General features: G+C 31.8%; 1 protein-coding gene across 2 annotated transcripts in view; it reads left to right on the top strand.

The window, feature by feature from the left end:
• LOC145258185 (programmed cell death 6-interacting protein-like) overlaps positions 1-19,946 on the top strand; it is a 277,740-nt gene that overhangs the window by 141,448 nt on the left and 116,346 nt on the right. The window contains exon 1 of one of the 2 annotated variants that reach the window (XM_080116067.1): positions 13,010-13,142. The exons of the other annotated variant lie outside the window; for it this stretch is intronic. Coding sequence (XP_079972193.1) covers positions 13,057-13,142 — 86 coding nt within the window. The 5' untranslated portion in view covers positions 13,010-13,056. Of the gene's footprint in view, positions 1-13,009; positions 13,143-19,946 lie in introns of those variants that run through there. 2 annotated transcript variants of the gene reach the window in all.

The raw sequence follows: 19,946 nt of genomic DNA, 5'->3' as shown, positions 1-19,946 counted from the left end.
ATTTAGTTATTGTTGAAACATACAGCCCTGTATGATCTATGCCTGGTACATAAACACAAATTAATTACTGTAAGTTGATTTAATGTTTACATTAATTATATATATATATATATATATATATATATATATATATATATATATATATATATATATATATGAAATAAGAATTACGGTTAAGTTTACCAAAATAATTCAAGATGGCAAAACTAAATTATATTATAAATATTGTAGAGTTAATATCTATAAGGTAATCTCAACCAGATGTAAAAGCTCGATAAAACCAAATAGGAAATAGAGCTTATAATATTTCTTCAAAACTCCGCGGATTAAGGACTATCCACTTATTTTATGCTTCCTTTTTAAAATTAAATATGTTTTTAACTCTTTTTCAAAGTGTCTTTTAACATGTTTTATTAACTACTTGTTCTTATTTATATATATATATATATATATATATATATATATATATATATATATATATATATATATATAGTGGGGCACGAGTTAATAAAACTTAATTTCACTTCATCATCTTCTCGTGACAATTCCACTTCCAAATAACAATATTTTTGCTGATTGACAATCAGCACTTGTTTCTGACCGTCCTCCTCATCGTCATCATACTCTGCCTTTCAAGTAGGAGGGTCTCCTAATATGCAAATCATGTGTAAGCATATAATTCTTACGCATCTTATAGCTCTGGCGAATGGATGCCAGACACCGTGCACGCTTTGAATGGGGTAAATGCAAATATTTATCATTATAGATGTTTAATAGAAACCAAACAAAGAGGAAAAGGGGAAGGAATCTCTCTCTCTCTCTCTCTCTCTCTCTCTGTATATATATATATATATATAGAGAGAGAGAAAGGAGATGGAGATAGATATAATATTTTTCAAATAAATATCAACAATTATTTTTCTACCTACAGTTTCATGTTTCTGCATTCATCTCTGCATAAAATGATAATGACTGCTGGTTGAGAGATTCGAAGCCAGTCACAAAGTCAACCTTGACTTCATAATCTAGCATCTTACCTCTAGGCAACCAGCAATTAACACAAGAATTGAAGGAACTTAAGTGCCTGTAAATGCTCAACTTTTTTAAAGTGCTCAATATAAAATAGAGCTTTATAAATAAATTTTATATAAATATTAAGTCAGCCAACACGGATTAATTTGTGTTTCTGTCCTACAGAGCTACTTGCTTTGAAACTATACTTTTAGATAATTTAGTTATTGTCGAAACATACAGCCCTGAATGATCTATGCCTGGTACAGAAACACAAATTAATTACTGATTAAACTGTAAGCTGATTTAATGTTTATATGAATTATATATATATATATATATATATATATATATATATATATATATATATATATATATATATATATCTTGTAAGTTTTTTAAGGTAAATATCTGATGAGTACGTGACTAAAAATGCAATAAAGACATAATTTTGTGGACTTGTTAGTCACAATATGAAACAATATTGTAATGACTACCTTTATAAAAGTAATAAATGACCAACTGAAAAAAATTGATATTTGGAACTTGGAGAGAATTATTATATTAAACTATATATATATATATATATATATATATATATATATATAGTGGAGATGGTAATTAATAAAAAATGAAGAAAGTGCTCAATACTGTTGTAGAGCAAATATGCGTTTTATTTTTTATTACCGTATCTTTCTGTTAAGTTACATTATTGTTTTAGCTACTCGGCCGTTTTTTTTTTTTTTTTTGCCGTCTGCAGCTTCCTCAGACTTTTACAGAAATGTTCACTATTTTGGGATGAAAGAGTGAAAGAGTGAATGAGGTCAACCCCCCCCCCGACCAAAGTCCGAGGAAGCTACAGACGGCAAAAAAAAAAAAAGCTGAAACAATAATGTAACTTAACAGAAATATACGATAATAAAAATAAAACGTATATATATATATATATATATATATATATATATATATATATATATATATATATATATATAGAGAGAGAGAGAGAGAGAGAGACAGACAGACAGACAGAAAGATAGAGACAGAGAGACAGAGATAGATAGACATACACTTCGCCTTTCCATATACACTGTAATACTAGTAGGTAGATCGCAGCTATTATATCGTTATTTCTAGCAAGCTAAAATTATTTGATAAATCATCTAAAACGAATATGGTTTCAAATTTTTCAGAATTGATTTGTTTGGATTGAATGGAATCTGTTTTTCTACATGGAACTTATCAGGAATTGATAACCGTTTCCATGTAGTAAATTAGCTTTATGTAGAACAGGAAACAAGAAATTATTTACATAGCACACGTTGCATTTACAGCTGCTCATAGCATCGAAGTAACACAACACTTTAAATAGTTGTTAAGAGTAAAAATTAAATTTCCTACCAGTACGATAATCACAGAATTTTAAGAAATGAATAGGTTAATGTTTTTTTGTAAAAAAAAATGAAGCTGTTTATCTGATAGTGAAAATGGACCAGAAAATCGTGGAATGTGTTTTTTTTTTATTTATTTATTAATGGCAAGTTGGTTTGCTTTTGTTGCAAGTGTATGCTGCCAAGCCGGCTATTTCCCTATTTTGCCATCGTGATTAAGAGACGCCCTGCGTCTGTGCATAGGCAGTTGAACTGAACTCACTCATGACGAAATATATTTATTACTAGCAGGGCTACTCGGCGTCGCCTGGTGCAAAAGTGTAACATATTTCTATTAAAACTTCTATATCTCTTTATTCCTCTCTCTCTCTCTCTCTCTCTCTCTCTCTCTCTCTCTTCTCTCCCCCATTTTTCTCCTCCGTATCCCCTTTTCTCTTCCGTACAGTCCAATCCTTTCTAGCTGGACATGCACTCACTCTCCTTTATATGATAGATGACTCGATGAAAGAGTCGGCATATTTTTGCAAAATTAATACATAACTAGTGGGACCTGTGGAAATTCCACAGGGGACTCATTCATATGTAATATATTGATGTTGGCGTTCTGTAGATGTTCGGCGTAAATGGAGACGCTCTGATATTATTGTAGATTGTAGCTGTTACATGATAAGGGCTGTCCCCTTTTCATGTAAGTATAAAAATAGAGAGATTTAGTTCAAATGAAAATGAAATAGCATAGACGAAATTCGAACCTCGTAATTTAGGTTTAGAAATAGATTACGTGAGAGAATTAGAAAATGGAATGTAAAACAAACCATTGTTTAGCTTAGAGATAAAATAGTTTCAGGAAAAGAATGTGCACTGTCAATTTTGTTATGAAAAATTCAATTGAGGAATGCAACTATAGAATAATTTAATAAACATGTTTTTAACATATTGGAAATATAGGTTACTGAGAATATAGGTTAAAATTCCTTTTGTAAACGAAGGAAAAAGTTTTGGACACGCATGTCCAGAACACGTGAAAGAAGACACGTTTTAACATGTGTATGACGTCATGGAAAATAGAAAGTTCTAAATATAGTTAGAAAACTTTGGAGTTAAGCAAGGAGAAAGAGGGGGAGAGACGGAGAGAGACGGAGAGAGTGTGAGGAGACGACAGGCCAGTTGGAATTCGAACGTCTAGAAGCGAGACGGTCACTTTTGAAACTTAGAATGTGAAGCTTGGAATCCTTGATGATGAAAACCACGACCGGTCGTGAGAAGAAATAAACCCATCAGGTGTTTTTATAAACGTCGTCTTTGTGTTGTAATTCTACGAAAAAGGTAAAGTGAAAATTGTTATTATATGTCTATATATCTGTGTTATAAAATCTCTTGACATACACATCTCATATCTACACTAAGACTTCTGAAGACTGTCTACACAATGTCTGAACACTGTTTCATCACTCAAAGAGCTTTTCTATCAACACCTAAGTATGAACATTTTCATAAATATATGAAGCATTATAAAACGAACAATCTCTCTTAATACAAAATCACCCTTACAATAACATCTCTCTCTCTCTCTCTCTGAGTCTTTCAACATCCCTCTTAATAAAATTCTCTCTCTCTCTCTCTCTCTCTCTCTCTATCTCTCTCTCTCTCTCTCTCTAAGACTCGCTCAATAAGACTCTCTAAGTCTCAACAACATCTCTTACTAAGACTGCACTTTAATAAGCATCACTTTTAATAAGACTTAACAACGAACGATAAAATAACAAAAAGAAACAAAGAATAATCATAATAATAATAATGAACTATATATATAACAAACACAATTTGGTGCAACGTAACATAGCTCTTTTGTTAAAACTGCAAAAGTATTTGTCTACGCTAGCAGGGACGCCCGGCGCAGCCTGGTCATGAAGTACACTTAAATATGACATTTTAATTCTTGCCGATTTCGTATATATTATTATAGATTTAATGTGCTATCGATTTTTATATATTATAAAGTTGCGATTTCAAAAATAAAAAAAATATATTCATATGACTTGGGTGCATCAGCTTGAATCAAAACCAAAAACCAAAACTTACGAGAAAAAAAAAATATGTATAAATATATAATTTAAGTTCCTTCAGCTATAATCGAAACCGAAATCAAAACTTATGAAGAATTCTTAGTAAAATTATTTATTACAAGAAATAGAAAGTCCATAACAATTAAACAACTCGGATATAGCGTGGCACAGAAAATAAATAAATGACATATACGCAGTCGTATTAATATATAGAAGATTCTTGGTAAAATTGTTTATAAAAAAATAAATGGCTTGAGTGCCATCAGCTATAATCGAAACTGAAGAATTTTTGGTAAAATTAGTTAATTCTTGGTAAAATTAGTTATTACAAGAAATGAAAGTCCATAGCAATTACACGACTCTGATGTAAACGTGACTAACAAAATAAATAACACGCATGCTATCGTATCAGTATATAGATAACTATGAAAAAACGACACTCCCCTGACGAAACCTGGCCCAGATGACCCACCCCCAACGATTAAATACTTTTTTTTTTGTAATTTTTCTTCTATTCGTTTTTCGTTTTTAATTTTTTTTTCTCGTTTTCCTTTTTTTTCTTTCTCTTTTTTCTTTCTTCATTTCTTTTCTTTTTGTCTCTTCTTTCTTTTCTCTTTTCTTTCCATTTCTTTATTCTGGTTTCCTTTTCCCTTATTTTGCTTTTTCCTTTCTCTCTTTCTCTCTTTCTCTCTTTCTTTATTTCTTCCCCGTTTCTTTTCCCTTTTCCTTCTTTTTCCTCTTTTCTTCCTTTCTTTCGTTTTCTTCCGTAATTTATTCCGGAGCAACCCCGATCAAGGAAATACCAACTTTGTAGATCTTTGTTTCGTAGTTTTTTTTTTTTTTAACTTTTGGCTGGACATATAGACATACATACAAACTGACCACTACCCTTGATATAATAGATTAGCATTGGCTTTGTAATTTGCATTAATATAGAAAGTATGAAAAATAGATAACCAGAAAAACACTTTTCTGTCTTTTATATAGAGAGATATTACCATTGTCATGAATAATAACATAACCTTTTACTAAATGTATGATCTCATGCTCCCCATTCCTCGGGCACTATCTTTCCAGACTGAGGCAATTCTAATGAATAATTGTTAACAGTTACGAACGGTCATATGGGATTTATTAACGGTTACACCTTAAAATAAGTCCAAACTTGTGTCACATTCAGGCACCATTCCTTCGTAAATAGCAACTACTAATGTGAATGCAATTTCTATTAGTGCAACGCGTACACAATGAAACGACTTACATAATCATTGAATTTTTTTCTTTTTCTTTCTTTCGTTTTCATTTTCTTTTTTTCCTTTGTTCTCTATTTTTATTTCTCTCCTTTTCTTTTTTTTCCTCCCTTCACCGTTTTCCTTTCTTTTTTGTCTTTTTATTTCTTTCTTTTCCTTTCATTCTTTTTCCCTTTCCTTTTCTTTTTTTCTTTTCTCTTCTTACTTTTTATTTTCCTTTTTTTCTTCCTTTCTTTCATTTCCTTCCTTAATTTATTTTAGTTTCCGCATTTTCCTTTTTCCCTTGCTTTTTCTTTTTTTTTCTGTTGCTTTCTCTCTTTTTCTTCCTGCCTTTTGCTGATGTTTTCTTTTTTGTCTTTCTTTTCACTTTTCGTTTCCTTTTTCTATTTTCTTTCTTTTTTTCCTTTTCTTTTTACATTCTTTCTCGTCCTTTTCCGTTTCCTTTTCTTTCTTTGTCTTCTCTTCTTTCTCCTTTCCTTTTTCTTTCGTTTTTTTTTTTTTTTCGCATATCTTATTATATTTAGAAAAACAAGCTTGTTTACACACCCAATAAAAAAGAAATATCTATACGCTTCACGAACTTGAACGGAGTTCAGGTCAATTTTTTCTTTTTTAAGTCTTTCATCTATTTTTTCTCTGAAGTTTTAACTTCGGTTTTGCGGGTGTATATAATCACCTCTCCACCCAGAGAAGCGACGATGTCACACAAGGTTAGTCAAAAGTGTGTATATCTCAGGAATGGAAATATCAGTAATCATGGAGTATAAGGTTTGGTTTGGTTTGGGAACTATTGAATGTGCCAAAAGTACGGAGACAACTAACATTAAGTTTATTAACGTTTAAAAACGATTAAAATATTGGCACAACGAGGAAAAAAAAAAAAAAAAAAAACGAGAGAAAAGATTCAAAGAATGGTTCGAGGTGCTACATAGAGGGGACTCCAGAAACCATTTAAAGATTTTGGAGTCTGTCTCTATTGCGGTGTATAAACCTTCTTTGTGCCGTCAAAAGGAAACAGCAAACGCATTGTTTCTCTTTGGGGAACTTTGAATCTTTTCTCCCGCTTTTTTTTTCTCCCTCGTCGCGCCAATATTTGAATCGTTTTTAAACGTTAATAAACTTAATTTTTGTTGCCGCCGTACTTTTGGCACATTCAATAGTTCCCCATTAGAACTCTTTAAACTTTCGACATAATATTATATATATATATATATATATATATATATATATATATATATATATATATATATATATATATATATATAGAGAGAGAGAGAGAGAGAGAGAGAGAGAGAGAACGGACGCGCATGTACAAATGCAAAAATGACGTCACCGGCATAGAAAAATAAAGACTTTAAAAAGGAGATCACGTTAGAGAGGGATAGAACTTCGAGATCACATTAGAGACGTTGATGACGTTCGAGAGGACGATCAGTGTGAGTGACGTCACGGCCGTAACAATGAGGAAATAAATGTTATTAGAAAGAAAAAGCGAGTTGAAATTCATTTCTAGTCTTTGTCTACTTTGCGACTGAGGTTACAGCGTGTTGGTTCCGGAAAACGTTACACATATAAAGAATCTAACTATTTATCTTGATTTGAACAAAAAAAAATCATATAAAGAGAAAAATCATATGAAACAAATAGAAATATTTTTTTTTGTTTTTTATCAGTTTTTTTATTAAAAAAATAAATATTTATTCATGTTATGATTCTATTGTTGGCATTGATTTCCTCAATATCTTTCTAGTTAGAATCCTTTCTAGAAAACTTTGGGTACTTATTGAACGAATCACATGAAGGTTGCCAACATCCCTAAGTGAAGGCATTTCTGTAAAAGTAACTGGAATCAGTCCTAGCACATCCAGATTGACTGTCCGAGTGGTTAACTAATTAGTCATCATCACCTCATTAAAACTTCAATTTTATTTTTTTTATGTAAATCGCTCCAGACAAGCCGTGTAGCCACTTGATGTAAGGAGCTATCAAGAACTGATGATTATCACAAAAAACAGGCGATGCCCATTAACCTTAGTCTTGAAAAAACTAAAGCTACAGGTAGGAGGAGAGCATTTAGCAGGAAAAGAGTTTTACAAGCCTGTAGTTCTTGGAAAGAAGCTACTGGAATAAGAATCTGTATTACGATGAGGTATCAAAACTGCAGATTGATGAAGACCACTAAACCAACGAGACAAACAAGCTGAAACAAAAGAAGCAAGGAACATATCAAATAATTCCGAAGAACACATGCTATAATAATATTTATAGAAAAGACTGGGACTAGCAGCATCAATTAATCTATGTATCACTTAAACTCCTTTCTAGTTAGATGACTGAACTCAATCAACCTGCTACTTACCTGGCGCCTCAGCGTTGCTGGAGTTTGATTATAGTCAGTTAACGTACTTCTTGACTTCCGGCGTGACTGCTCACGGAAGCGATTCCTTCACTTTTATTGTTCTTCAATATATCTATTATGAAGCGATTTATTGAAATCTATAATATAAAGCTGAATGTGTGTGTGTGGTCACGAATAGGCTCCTATATGGTTGACTATTTAAAAAGAAACTGATTACATATAATGATAGAAGATGTATCGAGACACAGGAATGTGTATGTTTGATCTAGCAGAACGGTGGTTCATTAAAATTGTGGAGTCTGCGTTCGCGCCTGTTCCACAAAGTATAGAAATAAAACATTTAAAAATTAAAAAAAAAAAAATTTACAAGTGTTTTTGATATAGATGTACATAATAATACTTTGATAAGTATGTTTTAACTTAAATAGGGATTGTATAATAAAATTGTGGGGTCAGTGTTCGCGCTTGGCCTCCATAGAATGGAAATAGGCACAAACTTTAATAAAGACTTTTCATATTTATCTGCGTAAGTATACTTTGATAATTATGTTTCAGTTTGAAGAAATATGGTATAATAAAATTATGGGGTGTTCGTTCGCGCCTGACCTCCATAGAATGGAAATATGTCACAAAGTTTAACAAGGTTTTTTAATATAGATCCACAGATTATTGTGATAAGTGTTTCAGTGTGAACAGGTATGGTATAATAAATTATGGGGTTTATCTATTTTATTTTTACTTTCATCATATTTTGCTTTGGTTTTGATACCCCCAAATTCAAACCAAATTTACAACCCTTCCTTTTCATAACCTATCATACTTTCATAAATCAGAGTCCATTTTCTGTAGGCTGTTTTTGAACCCAGTCAACGACGGGTACTTTTGCTAGTAAAATATAAGAAAAGGACATTATTGAAAAATATATAAAAAAAATTAACAAAATTATACACAATTTTATACAAAAATAATATAATTCGTCTTTATTTTTTCTTTTAATAACAAAATAAAAAAAATAAAAGGTTTTATTTTATTTGAAATTTTATAAGAAATATGTTTATGAAATTATAAAAGTACGTTTTTTTTAATTCAAATTTTTTTTTTATTTGAATTTATATAATAAATATATGTTTATGTAAGTATAAAATAAAATTATTGAAATCAAAATAACAAATGAAATTATTGAAATCAAAATAACAAATGAAATTATTGAAATCAAAATAAAAAAAATTTCAAACATCATAAAAAACGTATGCAATACATAATATTCCCAAAATAGTTTTAAAAGATTTTAAAAAGTGTTTTCAATAATTCTTTTTAAAAAAAAAAGCGCAAAAACTGTTTTCAATAATTATTTAAAATAAAACTAATTTCAATAATTCTTAATAAGACAGAAAAAACTTTTCAATAATTATTAAATCACAAAGAACGATCGGAAAAACGCAAAAAAAAAAAAAATTTTAAAGTACATGCACAGGGGAGGCATGATAGAGGAAAACACGAAGGAACTGATTTGCTTTATCACCGCTTCTGGTAGCAGCCACGCCGGAAGTTGGGAAGTATGTTAACTGACTATAACATGGGGCACTTAAATCAACAGAGTCTAGGCCATTTCTGAAAAAAACTTTTTCCTGTTGATTGCAGTATGTTGCTGGTCCTGTGTAGTACCTTGATATTTTGTTCTAGGAGGTCCACCCTCCCAGGCTTTGCCTTCTCTCTTTGAGAAAGGGTTAATTTATTGCTAATCGCCTGAGTCGCCTCTACCAGAAAAGTTTTGCAGGCCAAAGTGCTCCTCCCAAGGGGCGCTGACTTTTTAATCCCACTTTCCAAGATTAGTGTCTAATTTTCTCACCGTGAGAGGGAGATAAATACTACTCAATCAATCTGCTATCTACCCTTGTATCCGATAATGGTACTGATCCCAGTTACTCACGCATAAATAACTTTTTGCATTTGACAAATAATATCTACATATAATCGAAAAGTCTCTGGTTCTTCTTTGCAAAACATTCACAGCAAGAACTTGTCTTCCTTTCATTACAAGATGACGTTGACGAAGTAGTTAATGTTACAGACTGAGAAGCTGGATGTGCCAAGTTCGAATCCTATTTTGGAATCCTTTAAGATGAGGCTTTATAATTAACCGAATAGTATTATATTTCCTTTTCTTTTTTTTCTTTTTTTTTGATATTAGAATCCTCAAAGGATTCTAAAAGCGAAAAAAAGAAAATATAACACCATTCGGTACAGGCCTGACAATGGAAAACTAGATACAAACACAAAATTTGATTTATAAGACCAAAAAAAAAATATATATATATATCCAACTTTGATCGCCGTTCGGGGCCTGTGGCACAGTGGATAGAGGCATTCAGTCTCTATGGTTCTAGGCAAGCATTGCCTGGGAATAGCAGTTTCAACCTTACCCAAGCAGGCCACAGGATTAGTTAGCTAAAACATGGTGAGACAACAACTATGGGAGGCAATAATTACTGAGGATAAAGTTCTAAGACGCAGCATTCCTATCTCATTGCGGTTAATCACCAGAAGAAGGCCAGAGAATGAGTTGGCCGAAATGCAGTGAGACTACAACGATTATGAAGATGAGGATAATAGCCTGTAAAAATAATGAATGTACATGCTGATATTATCTGGAACCATAGAGACTATCCACTGCGCCACGGGCCCCTAAACGATCAAGATTAAAGGTTTTGGTCTTATATATCCAATGTTTTGTCCTTATTTTGTCTTCCATTGTTGGATCCGTACCGAATGGTATTATAACTACCTGAAGAAGGCCAGAGGATGAGTTGGTCGAAATGTGCTGAAATAACAACAACTCTTAAGATGAGAATAACAGTCCGCAAAAAACAATGAATACACATACAGGTAAAGGACACAACTATATGGTACTCAACAAATACCCGTCCCAGGATGATAAAGTTAATTTCTTAAACAGAACAGTTTTGCACCACTTTTATTTCCTCTCAAGAAGCTTAAAATCAAGATATAATAATACTGAACTTTATGTCTAGAATCCTTATTTTCATTTTGATCAAAATTCATGACAGAATTATGATTATATGAAATGTCTAAAATTTTAAGTTTAAGATTTGGTTGAATTGTGTTGATCGTCTGCTCTTTCTCATTTTGCCTTTGATATTTTTGTCGGATTTTATCCAAATTGTTTTTTCTTCAGATTGCATATATAATGGGAAAGAACTTGAATTCTTACTAGACAACACTTTCCAGTATTTAAGGTCTCTCTGTACCGTGGTTTGTCACTAATGATCCATCTTCTAAAAAATGACTTCATTTTTCATACAATTATGGTGGCGTTGGTGAAAAGAAAAATCAGTTCATATATGTTGTACAATATTTGTCGAGAGTACTTTAAATTGTTTCATATATGTATTTACATTACCCGTCCGAGGGTAGGTAACATTATTTTAAACATGTGTTGTACATTACCCGTCCTAGGAAAGGTAAAAGTATTTCATATACATGCTGTAAATTTCCTGTCGTAGGGAAGGTACAATTATTTCATACATATGTTGTGTAATATCCGTCCTAGGATAGGTAAAATATTCTTTTGCTCGAGATAGCAAATGATTCATAGACATAAAACATTCCTCTATCCTAAGAATAACAGGTATGTTCAAAATCAACTTCATTTTTCTCATTGTTTTATACGGTCCCAAGGAACGCTGGGTAGCCCTGTTTAAGTGTTTAAGGTCTTTCTGTACAATGGTTTGTCAGGACAACCTGGCATGAGGATATTTTTCCCTAACATATGTAAAATAACACAGTATTCAAAGCTCAAATAAAATCCCCTCGGTATACTCACTCTACATTGACTTACATGAGGAACTAGCCCGGCGTTATCTGCGCGTTTGGAGGTGTGTGTTAAAAAAAAAAAAAAAAAAAAACGTGGTAGTAGGCAGGCAGGCTCGGGCCATACCACAAAGGAGGAAAAGAACGTAAAAAAAAAGTGACGTTTTGCCGTTGCGTCCATCAGCCAACTGAAAGTGGCGAAGGTTTAAATTAACGCTAGTCAGTCGAAAAAAGGTGATGACTTTCGAAAATATCGGCGGAAAAAGCGACCCCTCCTTGTAGAAAAGTGCCCAGTTGAAGATGAAGGAATTAATGTTTTTAGCCAATTTTTCGATATTTGTCATCTGAAGGGGCGAGCTTCAAAACGATACCGATCTCGTGAAAATCCATTGCCTATGCCGAAAGTTTTAGGCAGACATAGAAACATACATACATACATACATACATACATACTTTTAAACAGACAGGTAAGATTTATATTATAGAAAAAAGATGGTGCACCTTCTCTAAGTGATATTGCCTATAGTAATAATATTAAGCTGGATACTCCACCAGACTAGATTAATTCTTTTCCCTGGAATTCGGTAAGACCAAGAAACCACAAGCAAGATATACTATTAAACAGTTACATAAATAAGTGAGAGGAAATTAATGTTCTTCATTTCTTTATGCACTCAACATTTGAGAGGTAAAATGAGAATTTAATGGAATATTGGAATATCTATGTATCTCAGATAAAGATAAATAATAGGGAAGCGGTCCCTTGAGATCTGAAAATTTCGACTGAAATGAAACAAATAAAGGATCGGTTGATAAGAAAATGCAGGTTTCCAAACTTTCAAATATTAATACATTCAACGCTACCACCGTAATACTAGTCACCATGTAAGCATTCGCACTTTATAAATGAGGAAATAGTTTTTAGCCCTTGGTAACAACCCATGCCAAGAGCGTTGTTACCCAAGGAGTGTGTTTTTATTTTATTTATTTATTTATTTATTTATTTATTTTTGTGTGTGTGGAAATTTAATTTTTGATTGAAAAGGAAAAGAAAATTGACACCGGTTAGAGTAATCTGTAAGAAAGATCTCGAAAGATTGACAAAAAAAAAAAAAAGCAACAAAAAAAAAAAAAAAAAACAACAGAAGATAATGTTACACTGGAATTGGAGAATCTCTGGGACAAACATTTTGGATTTTCAGAAAAATTTTTGCAAAGTCACTAACAGAGAATTACTGTAAGTTTTTGTTTTAATGCAACTTGTTTACATTATTTTAAGAACACACACACACACACACACACACACACACACACACACACACACACACACACACACACACACATAAACACACCCCACACACACACATATGCGCACATATGTTTGTGTGTGTGTGTGTGTGTGTGTGTGTAAATAAATATCTTGCTGCTGAACTCCCTACATAGTATCCCTGCAAATTATGTCCCAAATAGTAGACCCCTATATCCAAGTGGTACTGTGTCTTGCTTGGGATGAAATAGCAATAAATATAAATAAAATATATATACTAGCAAAAGTACCCGTCGTTGACTGGGTTCAAAAACAGCCTACAGAAAATGGACTCTGATTTATGAAAGTATGATAGGTTATGAAAAGGAAGGGTTGTAAAGAGATAGTTTCGAATTTGGGGGTATCAAAACCAAAGCAAAATATGATGAAAGTAAAAATAAAATAGATAAACCCCATGATTTATTATACCATACCTGTTCACACTGAAACACTTATCACAATATTCTGTGAATCTATATTAAAAAACCTTGTTAAACTTTGTGACATATTTCCATTTTATGGAGGTCAGGCGCGAATGAACACCCCATAATTTTATTATACCATGTTTCTTCAAACTGAAACATAATTATCAAAGTATACTTACGCAGATAGATATGAAAAGTCTTTATTAAAGTTTGTGCCTATTTCCATTCTATGGAAGCCAGGCACGAACGCAGACCCCACAATTTAATTATACCATCCCTATTTAAGTTAAAACATACTTATCAAAGTATTATTATGTACATCTATATAAAAAACACTTGTAAACGTTTTTTTGTAATTTGTAAATTTTTTATTTCCATACTTTGTGGACCAGGTGCGTACGCAGACCCCACAATTTTAATGAATCATCATTAAGCCAGATCAAACATACCCATTCCTGTGTCTCGATACATCTTCTATCATTATATGTAATCAGTTTTCTATAATAGTCAAACATATAGGAGCCTATTCGTGACCAGACACACACACACACAAACGTTCAGCTTTATATTATATATATATATATATCAGAATAATGAGAAAAATTAGATCACAGTCGATGAATCTTGTGGTATCTAATCTTACAAAATATTTTTTATGGGGGGGGGGGAGTAATATTTTTATATAAGAAAATCCCAGCAAAATAAAATTGTTCAATATACTAGATAGAGCAAATTTAAAAACTTACAGTTTTTTATATTCAAATTTCATTCAGAAAAATATAATTTTTCTAAACAAAAATGTATTATTTTAACAAAGAATACAATATTCAAAGTAATTTCCTTAATCCATGGATTTTCGATGTAGGCTCATCTCTTCAGAGGAAAGTCATTAGCGAAATATTAAATATAATTATGCTATTCAGCACATACATAGAAAATATATTAAATCTTTTTAAGGGACATAGAGAAAAAAAATAACGGTTGAACAAAAATGGATATGAAATTTGGTATTCAAATAGAATGGTAATCCGTGAATAGAATGGGACGATGTTATTAGGTTCCAGATTGGTTGAAGATTTCATAATTGAAAGTAAATTCCAATTCTGTTCAATGGAGCATCCAGAGTAACAGGTAAGAATCCTTTGGGAATGGAGAATTTGTTTTGAAAAATTATATTTAACCTTAGACCACCTTCAGGTACGTCCTGTAAAATTCGGAAACAAATACAAAATTTAGATCAGAACGTTTTATTTAATCTGCGAGAGTACCTTGTTCTCATTCCGTCAGTCATGAGTGGGTAGAAGTCTTAAATTGACGTTTCTGAATTTTTTAGATGAGGATTGGTTATTCGCATTATTTTGATTCATCGGCGTATGATTTTCACAACGTTTCGGTTGATGTAACCTCCGACCTTCTTCAGGCGTATCTTGTCAAACTCAGGAATTTGGATGGAATTTCGAGCCTTTATTTACTTCACGGGGCTAGCATGCTCTTGTTTTGTCAGCCATGACTGGATAGAGTTCCCAAGTAATTCGCAATTGTATTTTTCAGTCGCCCACACTGAGGATTGAACCTTCAACCTTCAGGAGAATATCACTTTTTACAATTGACGCAGTGGTTAGAGTAGTTGGAAAAATCAATTGTAAAAGTGATATTCTCCTGAAGGTTGAAGGTTCAATCTTTAGTATAATAAGAATACACTTGTGAATGACTTGTTCATGGCTCATGAAACAAGAGCAATCTATTATTATACATGACAAAAAGTACACATTACCTGCAGAATAGAATTAGGACAGAGAATAAAAATGATACATTCATGATGTGTCCTGATTTTAATATATACAGTAGCGCCAAAAAGAAAGTCCACACTTGTCATTTTTTTCAAAACCCACGAATTTAAGTTATTTTTTAAAATTGGCATGTACACTAGGATACGTCAATTAAAAAAGTTAAATATGAACATGTAAAATTATAGAGGAATAAAAGGCGAATCAAATGAGGTATAGGTTGTTTAAACAGTTACATTCAATTAAGCTTAAATTTGCGGTTTTTGAAAAAATGATAAGTACGGACTTTTTGGCGCCACAGTAAATATATATATATATATGTATGTATATATATATGTGTTTTTTTGTTTTTTTTAATCGATATATTAAGGTTAACGTCTCATAGACCGTCTGAAACGCGCGTAAACGATTTCAATGACTTAAAAACATTATTACAATGATCCAAACATAATTCTCAATGAAAAACCAAGACACTGAATAATAAAATAATGTTTAAAAAATACTCATTGTTGGTGACTACTCCCTTATTTAAATATATATATATATATATATATTTATATATATGTATGTATATATATGTATATATATATTATTTCTACGTTATATATATATATATATATATATATATATAACGTAGAAATATACCTAATAAAATATTTATTCAGTGTAATAATTATAATTAAGGCCGAGCATATATTTAGATTATACGAAATAAGTTAAATAGTGTAAACAAATTCTATGAATTAAAAATTAGTTTCGTATAAAAACTGTTGGAGACTTGCATAAATCCCCTGAAATAAATAAAAGGAAATACACTACCAAATAATATGATATAAACTTTTGTTTGCTTTTCGTTAAAAGAAAAGCGATTACTTTTTAGTGCGCGCCAAGGTGGCAGTTTGTATGAAAGAAGGAATGGAGGAAGAAGGTGAAGACTTTAGAGTGTGAGAGAAAAAGTCCTACTATGTCACGTAGCGAAGTGAGAGAAAGAGAGCGTCAAGCAATGTTCTTTGCGAGAAAAACTGTCATTTCAGCAACTGAATTTCACTCAGCGAGCGTTGCTGTTGATGTCTGTTATCCCTTTCTCTGATGAGAGAAGTTCTCTGTGTCTTTGCCTTTTATATTTCTTTAGCGGTTCCCAGAGGCTTGAAAAATAAGTTTTTTAAATCGAGCCCTGATTGGTCCAAAATTCATATTTTTGCCAAAAACCTAAATACACGTATTCTAGATTTAATCAGTGGTAACATCATCTAAGATAGTAAATATTAACTATTTATAAATAAATTTCAAAAAGTATTATGTAAAATATTTTTAGTATTAATTATAACATGACAACATTATATCAATACTTTGTTAAAACATTAATGACTGTACATTAAAATCAAAGATGGCGTAAATATAAAAAAAACAATTGATTTTTTCTGAATTATGTATACATGCCCATATGCTTTTTATTTTCTTTTAAAGTTAATGAGTTCTTATTCTTCTGATGAGTCAGGTCGGAAAATATTTCTTAAATATTGACATAATTATATGATTATTTCTGCACTATGAAAAAGGTGCTGTCAACATTTAGCATGCTGAAAGAAATAAACAGTAAGATGAACAACATCTTGGAAATTGGAATATAGACTCTTTGTCATTTATATATATATATATATATATATATATATATATATATATATATATATATATTTGTAGTCATTGACATACAGTCCTGTTTTGTTGTATCACAACTCATCAGTGCCGCTAGACTAGCATCGCTCCTTAGCGAAGGATTGAGCGTCGTGTTGACAGTCGGCAGTTCTCCCACTCGACTATGAAGGTGACGCCCGTAAACTTGGAATATAGACTCTTTGTCATTTATATATATATATATATATATATGTAGTCATCGACATACAGTCCTGTTTCGTTGTATCACAACTCATCAGTGCCGCTAGACTAGCATCGTCCCCTAGCCAAGGATTGAACCTAGAACCGTCGTGTTGACAGTCGGCAGTTCTCCCACTCGACTATGAAGGCGACGCCCATAAATAACTCGTCGGAATGTCTATTTAAATGGACACCCGCCACCACTTTTATAGTGCTCAAATCGCCTGTTTGTAAACAAACAACGAGCTTCGCATTTTTCAGCCAATTAAGTAGCTGGTGAGATTATTTACGACAGTGCTCTACCCAAAGAATGTTAGTGTATACATATATATATATATATATATATATATATATATATATATATATATATATATATATAATCGGAATCGGAATCGCAAATCAGAAAACTCAGAATATTTGAGGGTATCAAAATGGGTATCAGAATCGGAAAAATTGGTGTACCAGTTTTCCAATGCCAAAACGAATCTTTTAACTGTCTTTTTATTTGATTCTGTTCAAAGCTAAATCTTCCATTGCTGGCAATAATGATAAAATAATACATATTTATTGATTTTAAACCACCAGTGAAGCTACAATCTGTATATCGTCCCCTACAAATATATTTTTATGTCTATGAAAATATTTGTACATTTACCATGTGCGTTTTTACAGTAATCAGGGGAAAATACAACTATATAGTTAAATATTTAGAGATTTATAATGAATCGGAATTGGAATCAGTGATTGTATGAGAATCGGGAATTTAGTACAGAATCAGTAATTGTATCTGAATCGGGAAAAATATTATAATCGTTCCATCACTAATATATATATATATATATATATATATTTCTCTCTCTCTCTCTCTCTCTCTCTCTCTCTCTCTCTCTCTCTCTCTCTCTCTTTCTGTGTGTGTGTGTGTGTGTGTGTGTGTGTATATATATATATATATATATATATGTATATATATATATATATATATATATATTGCCATTTATAACCTGTTTTGGAACTTTATAGTTCATATTGTATTAAAGATTTTTTTAGCTTTGCTAACTTTATACAAAATTATACTCATTCAGACAAATTTATGTGTTCCTTCGATATTTCCAGTCTTTTTACTTGTATCCCATTGTTAGAGACTTTTAATATTTGTGCTGACGCTTTATATCGGAGTAAACTTCTGACTCCCCCAATACCAGAAAATATTTTTGTAGAATTGATGAAATCCGCCACCATGTCGGTAGAATTCAGTTTCAATGATATTATGTACAGACAGACGGATGGTGTGGCCATGGGTTCCCCATTGGGACCAGCGTTGGCTAATATCTTTGTGGGTTTTCATGAAGAGGGTCTATTGTCTGGTTTGCATAAACCAGACATTTATTTTCGTTACGTTGACGACACTTTCTGCTTATTTCACGAGACGAATGCGGATGCTTTTTTTTGTATCCCTTAATAATGTTCATCCAGCCCTTAAGTTTACGGTAGACAAGGAAACAAATTCTACTCTTCCGTTTTTGGATGTTTTTGTGTCCAAGACATCCTCGTGTTTTCTTACTTCTGTTTATCGTAAACCAACTTTTACGGGTCTCTATATGCGTTGGGACTCTTTTTGCCCTATAAACCAAAAATATAATTTAATCAAAACTTTAGCACATAGGGCCTTGATGATTTGTTCTGAAGTTAATTTGGATGACGAACTCAAATTTATCACTAAGACCCTAAGACTCTTTGTAATAATGGTTACCCCTTGGATATTGTTGAAACTACTATCAATAAGAAAGTTTCCAATTTTCTTATCTTGATAAGTTTTGCTTTTGTTAAAAATTTACTCTTTGGTAGCATAATTATATTATGAATCATAAGTAATTCTTGGAAATAAATTTGATGCACCACTCTGGAATATGACCTCATTTGCAGCGTTAATGATTTCAGATAAGTTAGATGCAAACAGCTGGTGTATTTTGATTGAATCTTGTAATAACAACAAAATAACCATGCGCTTTTGACTTGAGAAAAAAGAAGTGTCTCTTTATATGTTATGAAAATTATAATTACTGGCAGGACCTGTGGAAATTCCACAGAATGAGAAATATATTGAATCAACAAATATGTTTTGATAAAGCTGATATTTTTTATGGATAGCGCAAAGAATTAGTTTTTTGGACAGAAAAACTAATAACACACAGTAAATATGAGTTTATTAACAGTTCTATAAAAAATAGTATCGATTCTGTTTTAAATATAAAACTGCCTTAAATGAGATGAATTAATAAGTACTAATAAATTCTCAGAAAGTAATATTGTGCTACATAGTTCAATGCTGATATTAAAATTAGATCATAAGAGACAATTTTAATTTACTCCTTCAGTCCAGTATTTCTTAGCAGACAATGTTCTTCTTTCTTTTCCCTGTTTCTTTTGAATTTTCCCTTTGTTTTTTACATAACGTGTCGTGATTTCTTTCTTCAGTGAATAACCGTGTACGTCAAAATTACTATGAGTTCTGTTCTCACACCATTACAATAATGATCATATATTAAAACGAAAACGAAGCTACATCAAAAGGAGGTCACTCGTACATTCTTGTCCAGGGTCGCTAGATTGGGCTTTTTAAAGCCAAGTTTTATTTTTTATGAAAACAC

Source organism: Euprymna scolopes, chromosome 33, assembly GCF_053919585.1.
Source record: "Euprymna scolopes isolate OS-2025 chromosome 33, ASM5391958v1, whole genome shotgun sequence".
Lineage (NCBI taxonomy): Eukaryota > Metazoa > Mollusca > Cephalopoda > Sepiida > Sepiolidae > Euprymna > Euprymna scolopes.
The sequence above is the reverse complement of the archived record's forward strand: the minus strand, read 5'-3'. Positions and strand labels throughout refer to the sequence as shown.